The 8,325-nt window shown below is 50.0% G+C and overlaps 1 protein-coding gene across 1 annotated transcript; it reads left to right on the top strand.

The window, feature by feature from the left end:
- The first annotated feature begins 701 nt into the window (after positions 1-701).
- LOC108850382 (uncharacterized) lies at positions 702-1,838 on the top strand. The gene has a single exon (XM_018623924.2). It carries the CDS (start codon positions 702-704, stop codon positions 1,836-1,838), a length of 1,137 nt encoding a protein of 378 aa, XP_018479426.2.
- The last annotated feature ends 6,487 nt before the right edge of the window (positions 1,839-8,325 follow it).

Genomic DNA, 8,325 nt, shown 5'->3' with positions numbered 1-8,325 from the left:
CTTGTCTTTGATCTTCTCCGTCTTTATATAGTCTAAGTCTCGTCGGTAGCTCCTCAACTGACCTCCGAGATATACGGCTTTAGTTACGGAACTTGTTCCAGGTTCCTCTTGACCGAGTCTCTCGAAATGTTAGCTCTCTTTTCGTCGTGACCTCTTTCATGATGATTCCCAGGTTCAGTCGTCGGCTCAGCTTTTAGCTCCTTTTGTTATTATGGGCTCACCGCGGCCCATGTACTAGTTCACGCTTATCGGTACCTCACCTGAGGGTCATATTCGGGTCCAACATGAAGGAACCGGAGATCCTGACAACCACATCGCTCAGTATAAGCAACACATGATAGCCGTGGCTATTCCAAAAGAAGCAAGGGAGGCCACCATGTGCAAGGGTTTCGGATCAACCCTAACCGGTCCTGCCCTCCAATGGTATATCATCCTCCCCACGGGATCCATAGCATCGTTCGCCGCCCTCAGCGACAAGTTCGTGGAACAATTCGCCAGCAGCCGCCATCTGGAGAAGAGATCAGATGACCTTTACGAGATCCAACAATACAGAAACGAGTCCCTACGCTCCTATATAGCTCGTTTCAACCAGGAGAAGGTCTCCCGAATGCAATGCCGATACAGCAGTCTCAGCCTTCAAGAAGGGTCTCCTTCCGGAAGGAGAACTCTACAAAGAACTAACGAAGTACAGATGCGGAGACATGGCGGATGTGCTATCCCGCGCCTGGGCCCAAGTAAGGTGGGAAGAAGACGTCGTGAGCAGGGCCAAGGTCTCCTCCAAATACGATCAGAAGTCCTCCAGGCCTTCGAAGGACGAGCGTGAGGAAACCATCCGACCCCGACCTTCCCGAGAATCCACCAACCAGAGCAGGGGCAGATACCAGCATCGCCCTCTACCTCGATCCAAAGGAATGATGGTTTCTACTTGGCCCAGCATCTCCCACCTCGCGATATCCAAACCAGAGCTCATCAGAGTCTTGAGACAGATGGGCCCACAGGTTAAGTGGCCACCTAAAATGAGGTCCCCTGATGCTACCCGGAACCCTAAAAGATGGTGTGGGTTCCACAGCGATCACGGTCACACCACTGAAGACTGTATAGCCTTGAGGCTGGAAGTGGCCGAGCTTCTTAAGAAAGGTTACTTAAGGGAGTTCCTCTCGGACAAAGCAAAGGATCTCCTCAACAGAGAGGGTCCCGCTCTCCCCAACGACGCTGTCCCTGCATTACCTCCGCCACAAGAACGAGTGATCCACGTCATCTCGGGAGGATCAGAAGTAAGCGGAATCAGCAGCGCCGCAGCCAAAAGGAGTACTCGTAATGCTAGGAATGGTCAAGAGACCGAGGTTCCCAAGCACCCACTCTTGGAGACGGATGAGATCAGTTTTACTGCGAGGGAGCAGGAACGGGTCCTTGCTCCCCATCATGACGCCCTCGTCATTTCGCTAGTTATAGCCAATTGCTTGGTTAAGCGGATACTGGTGGACAACGGCAGCTCCAGCAACATCATCTTCCATTCGGCCTATATGGACTTAGGGCTAGACCCTAAGACACTAACCAGGAAAGCGACCCCGCTCGTGGGATTCAGCGGAGAGGTGAAGCAAACCGAAGGAGAAGTCCTTCTCCCAGTCTACACCGAGGGGATAAATCAGACCACCAAGTTCTTGGTCGTCGACTGTCCGTCATCTTACAACGTGATACTAGGGAGACCCTGGATCCACGACATGGGAGCCGTGCCATCAACCCTTCACCAATTAGTGAAATTTCCTACTCCCTGGGGCGTGAAGGTCATCAGAGGGGATCAAGAGAATTCCAGATCCTGCTACCAAACTACCTTGTAGGGAAAGACCCAAGCCTTATAGCAATTACAGAAGCGACCTCTAGTTCCTCACGCCGAAGAACCCGAGGTTGAAGACATGGATGAGATCCCCCTGGTAGAAGGAAACCCGGAACGGAACCTCAAGATAGGCTCCAAACTACCGAAAGATTTGAGGCGAAGATTGATCGACTTCCTGAGATCCAACTCCGATTGCTTTGCGTGGTCCCACGAAGACATGCCCGGAATCGACCCCGATGTCATCATGCACCAGCTCCAAGTGAATCCCGAGCATCCTCCGGTCAGACAAAAGAGAAGGAAGTTTGCTCCCGAAAGGGATGAAATCAATAACGAAGAGGTAAAGAACCTGCTCGACGCAGGATTCATAAGAGAGGTACAGTATCCCGACTGGCTCGCCAATGTGGTGGTTGTGAAAAAGAAAAACGGAAAATCGAGAGTCTGCATCGATTTCACGGACCTCAACAAGTCCTGCCCAAAGGATCCATTCCCCTTACCTCATATAGACAAGCTAGTCGATGCTACTGCTGGGCACCAACTAATGAGCTTCATGGACGCCTTCTCAGGATACAACCAAATCCTAATGCATCCCGACGATCAAGAGAAGACGTCCTTCATGACCTCCAGGGGCATCTACTGCTATAAATTCATGCCGTTTGGTTTGAAGAACGCTGGATCCACCTACCAGAGACTAGTCAACACGATGTTTGCCGATCAGATAGGCCAGACCATGGAAGTCTACATCGACGACATGCTGGTAAAATCCCTAGATTCGGAAGATCATATCTCACATCTTCAGCAAGCATTCGCCACCTTGAGGAAATACAATATGAAGCTCAACCCTTCTAAGTGCTCATTCGGAGTAAGCTCTGGAAAGTTTATGGGATACATAGTCACCCACAGGGGCATAGAAGCAAATCCGGAGCAGATAAGGGCCATCCAGGCGATTCCTCCCCCACGGAACGTCAAGGAGGTTCAAAAGCTGACAGGGAGAATGGCAGCCCTCAGCAGGTTCATCTCTAGGCTTTCCGACAAATCCCACGCCTTCTTTGAAACATTAAAGAACCCCAAGGACTTTAAGTGGATAGAGAAGTGCGAAGCCGCGCTATCCGACCTCAAGACCTACCTCACTACTCCACCGCTCCTATCTAAGCCCTTGGAAGGAGAAACCTTGTTGCTTTACCTAGCTGTGTCCGAGCACGCAGTTAGCGCGGTCCTCGTAAGAGAGGAAGAGAGGAGGCAGCACCCCATATACTACGTTAGCAAATCCATGCTAGACGCAGAAACTCGCTACAGCCAACTGGAGAAATTAGCCCTCGCCCTGGTGGTCGCGGCCCGGAAGCTACGCCCCTACTTCCAGTCCCATCAAGTCGTGGTGGTCACTTCATTCCCCATCAAAGCGGTCCTTCATAAACCCGAGGTATCAGGACGGTTTGGCGAAATGGGCCGTAGAGTTGGGAGAGTATGATGTGATCTTTAGCCCAGCCGTCGCTATCAAATCTCAGGTCTTAGCCGATTTCGTGGCTGAATTCTCTCCCTCTATGCTTCCAGACCCGGATCTAGAAGCTACACTCCAGGGAAAAGAAGCAGAGAAAGGTCAATGGACCCCATACGTGGACAGTTCCAGCAACGTAAGAGGTGCAGGAGTAGGACTGGTTCTAACCTCCCCTACAGGAGATTCGGCTTCGAGGGCTGTACGTTGCAACTTCAAAGCAACAAACAATGGGCAGAATACGAGGCTTTGATAGCAGGTCAAGCGTTAGCTAGAGAAATGGGAGTAAAAGACATCCAGGTCTTCAGTGACTCGCAGCTCATCATCAGCCAAGTTCAAGGGGATTACCAAGCCAAGGACCCGAGTATGATCAGATACATGTCGGTGGCCAAGCGTCTCCTAGACCAATTCACAAGCTGCAAGCTTACTCAGATACCTAGAGAACAAAATTCCCAAGCCGACGCTCTAGCAAACCTAGGTTCCGCATTGGAAACTAAGGAACATATGAGTATTCCCTTGTTGGTCTTACAATGGCCAGCAACCCAGAAAGAGGCAGAACCAGAAGAAGTGGCGGTAGTAGACGAAGGAGAAACCTGGATGACCCCTATCACCAACTATCTGAGAAACGATGTCCTACCTGAAAACCGAGAGGAGAGCCGGAAGATCAAGAGACAAGCAGCCAGGTACTGCATTTCGGAGGGAAAGCTATATAGAAGGTCCTTCTCAGGGCCCTATCTACGATGCCTATCTCCTACAGAAGCCGTACGAATATTGGAAGAACTCCACGATGGGGAGTGCGGTTCACATTCCAGCGGGCGAAGCCTGGTTCTCAGGGCAAGGAGGGCCGGTTACTATTGGCCTACTATGGCGAAGGATTCCCTTAAACAGGCTAAAACCTGCAACCAATGCCAGAAACACGCCCCAATCTCCAACTTACCACCAGAGAACCTGAAATCCCTAAGCTCCCCTTGGCCCTTTCGCAAGTGGGGCATGGACATCGTGGGGAAATTCCCAATGGCGCCGGGGCAAAAGGCCTTCCTCCTAGTAATGACCGACTACTTCACGAAGTGGGTAGAAGCCAAAGCCTTGGCGAAAATCACGGACCTCTAGATCAGCAGATTCATCTGGACGAACATAATAACCCGCTTCGGAGCACCTCAGGAGATTGTCACAGACAATGGACCCCAATTTACCAGCAAAGACTTCCAAGACTTCTGCAAAGATTGGGATATCAAACTCTCGTATTCAGCACCAAGACACCCCCAGTCGAACGGACAAGCAGAGTCAACCAACAAAACGGTGGTGAACATGCTCAAAAAGCGCTTGGAGAAGGCTCATGGGCGATAGGCAGAAGAGTTACATGGAGTCCTCTGGGCCTATCGGACAACTCCGAAGACAGCCACCCAAGAAACCCCTTTCTCACTCGTCAATGGCACCGAGTCAGCAATACCAACCGAGGTGCATGTTAAGACCACAATCTCCAACATCCTAACTCCCAAGGAGAACGATGAGATGATGTACCTAAGCCTAGACCTCCTAGACGAGAAAAGAGAAGCAGCTCGCCTGAGGAACACATCGTACCAAATGAAGGTAGCCAAGAGTTACAACAAGAAGGTGAGATCCAGAACCTTCCAAGAAGGAGACTGGGTCCTAAGGCGAGTCTGTAATCACACAAAAGACAAATCAGCCGGAAAACTCGCCCCCGGATGGGAGGGGCCCTACCAGGTAATAGGCGTGCAAGGGGCAGGAGCCTATAAGCTGCAAGACAGCATAGGCACGGTCCAACCCAACTGCTGGAACGCCTTGCACCTCAAACTATATCATTTCTAAAAGCAAGATCTTCGGATCAAGCTCTATATATAATATTATATATTTAAGTATTTTGGGTTTTCTACTCCTATGTATAACGAGAACGTCTTCGGACTAGGCTTATAAAATACATTTGGTTTCGACTAAAGGGAGTTAAGGGAACACCAATATACTTAAAGGGGCATATTAGCTGGATCGAGACCTTCGGGACCTCAGATCTTAGCTAGCCCCCTAACTGGTGAGGCTACTCACCATAGGTGCAGACAGATATGGAAGGGGTCTGATCAGCCCTGAGCCGATGTCTGCGCGATAGGGCCCCGCGTAAAGGCCTATAGCCAAGAGTTATGCGGGGACCACGTATTAGTGCCATTCAAACCCTCGTGAAAAACGCTATAAGCTAAACGCACGCTGGGGGCATGACGTACACAGCCAAGTACTGTAATCAGATTCTGGCGGCTTATATGCAGGGAGCAAAGTGCAAATAACTGGTTAAGCACAAACAATTTAATACCTATCAAGACGTGGAAGGTAGGGTGTCTGGGTTGACAGAACCTTGCGGGGAGACCCACCCCAGACCACAGTAAGTCTGAGAGTGACCTTTCTGCAGAGAGGTAGAGTGCACCATTGAGATTTTCGAGAATGGCCTATTCCCACGGGTAGCACAGTGCGACTTCTCAATTTAGATCGAGAGTGGCTCGCCTCCGAGCAGCAGAGAGCGATCAAAAAGACTCCCCAAAAGCATAGAAGTCCAGAGACCTTCGGGTCCAAAGACCCGCGTGTCCAAAGACCTTCGGGTCCAAAGACCTTCGGGTCCAAAGACCTTCGGGTCCAAAGACCTTCGGGTCCAAAGACCTTCGGGTCTAAAGACATTTGGGTCCAAAGACCTTCGGTCCAAAGACCCTCGTGTCCAAAGACCTTCGGGTCCAAAGACCTTCGGGTCCAAAGACCCTCGTGTCCAAAGACCTTCGGGTCCAAAGACCTTCGGGTCCAAAGACCCTCGTGTCCAAAGACCTTCGGGTCCAAAGACCCTCGTGTCCAAAGACCTTCGGGTCCAAAGACCTTCGGGTCCAAAGACCCTCGGTCCAAAGACCTTCGGGTCCAAAGACCCTCGGGTCCAAAGACCCTCGGGTCCAAAGACCTTCGGGTCCAAAGACCTTCGGGTCCACCCTCGGTCCAAATGATAGAACCAAAATAAGGATCACTCTTTCGGTATGGTTGATATGAACTCCGAAGAGAACTGATGGATCGAGGGGTGACACTAAGGGTTGCGGAATAGCCCAAAGATACTACCAGAGATTCGAAGGTTGCCGGATGTGACGCACCGGTCCAACACAACGAAGTGGCTCGCTTGGAGATAACCTCACCAAGTGAAATATGGATGTTCTAAACAAAGAACAATGAGATAAAACTCAAAGGAGAAGTAAGAAAAATCGATGTGATTTTTATTCATGGGATCCTCACATATTTATAAGGTTTGTGAGTCAAAGATACATAAAGAAATATGTGGGGAAAGACAACATTGAAAATAGAAATGATGAAAACAAGACATAGGAAATATAAAATTGACCAAGACTAGTCAAAGTTCGGAAATTGAGGGAGACTTGGCGAGATTCATTGACTGTCCAGGTTCATGGAGTGTCCAGGTTGTTGCAGTGATGATCAGGTCGTGCACACCATGGGAAGGATATGGACACACGCGGGACGATCCACACATGTCTGAATTCGCGAGAACTGAACATCACCTGATTTGTACATGGCATAACTCCCTCATCTGAACTTCGTTTGATCTGATTCTTCTTCGAGGAGTTCCATAATTGATTTGAGCACATTCTCCAAGTGGTTTCACGCGAAGAAACATCATGGTTTAGAAGATATGATTCGAACACAATGAACGTATGTCTGTGTTGCTTCTCGGGGGTTTGATGGTCGAACCAGCTCGGAAGATCGAACCAACTTGCTCAGCCGTCCGGGGGTGAGTAAGTCCATCTCAGCTCGTCCATGATAGTGTCAGTCCAGCTCACTTGAGTATTCAGCTCATCCAAGATTGTATAGATGATAGGGAATTGGCATAATCTGATGAGAAAACCTCGGCTAGGTCTAGCTGGTTGACAAGGTCGCCATCTTGGACCGTGTCATGAACCAAGTAGGACGGTGCTTGTCATGTCCCTGATCCTGGATAGATCCTTAGGATCGACCATGGTGCAAGGAGACGCAACCAGTCAGCTCATGTGACCTAAACACAAGGGTATCATGGCCTGGAAAGTAAGGTTAAGGGCATCAGGAAGCTAAGATATAGCTAAACCAAGATGGAGACAAGTATAAAGGAGCTGTACAAAGTGTATGGCAGCTGGGCGATGCAGTGAGCAAGCTCGACCAGCTAGATGAAGTGTGTGCAGCTTAGTGTAGCTCACTGAAGAGTGTGTCAGCTCCCTGAGCTGGATGAACTAGCTCACTCAGCTGGGTCAGCTGGGGATCAGCTCAACTCAGCTAGACTGAGTGTTCAAGTCTTGGGCAGTTGGGCCAGGTCCGGACAGTGGTCGGACATGTGGACCACCCGGGTGTGCCGATGAGCCGGTGGGCACTTGTGGTTGAACCAGGAGCTGGGCAACCAGCTAAGGCTTGTGGTGACATGTCTAGGAGCAGTTAGGCATAAGGACGTCTGGTAACTGCCATAGGCGAACAGGTGTGATCTGGACCATTGATTAAATCAATGGACAGAATTAATACCGAAAAGGTGCAACCTTTAGAAAGGTAACTGCCCATTCTTCTATAATATCAGGCAAGTCCGTGCCTTTGCAGGCACGCCAGGGCCTTCATTCTTTTCCTGAACACAAAGAAAAACAGAGAAAAACAGAGAGATGGTCGGATTACACAATCCAAGACCAAGAGAGGCTTGAAGGCAGCAAAGAGGCAGTTTTGATGGCAATCAAGAGGGGAGTTGAGAACGACCCTCTGGTGTGTTTTGGTTGATGTTTGCCACGCCATGGGCTTCCCTCTACATCCATACTACACATTCAAATAGCCAGGAGAGAAGATGGAGGGCCGGAATGCACTTCCAATGGTGGAGACAGCCTTGAAGGCAATGGTGTGTAGAAAGGTAGTTTCATGGGTACTGAAGTGGGAAGTGATGCACGACCCTTGGGTGGTGTTTGATCATGGATGAACACACCCTAGGCTTCCTCTGTGTCTTAGG

This window comes from Raphanus sativus, unplaced genomic scaffold (assembly GCF_000801105.2).
Source record: "Raphanus sativus cultivar WK10039 unplaced genomic scaffold, ASM80110v3 Scaffold1655, whole genome shotgun sequence".
Classification (NCBI taxonomy): domain Eukaryota; kingdom Viridiplantae; phylum Streptophyta; class Magnoliopsida; order Brassicales; family Brassicaceae; genus Raphanus; species Raphanus sativus.
Note: the sequence above shows the minus strand (reverse complement) of the source record. Positions and strands in the feature narration are given on the sequence as shown.

What these genes read in the sequence shown, in the direction of transcription:
- LOC108850382 (XM_018623924.2), top strand. Translation starts at nt 702, where the DNA reads ATGGCGGATGTGCTATCCCGCGCCTGGGCCCAAGTAAGGTGGGAAGAA.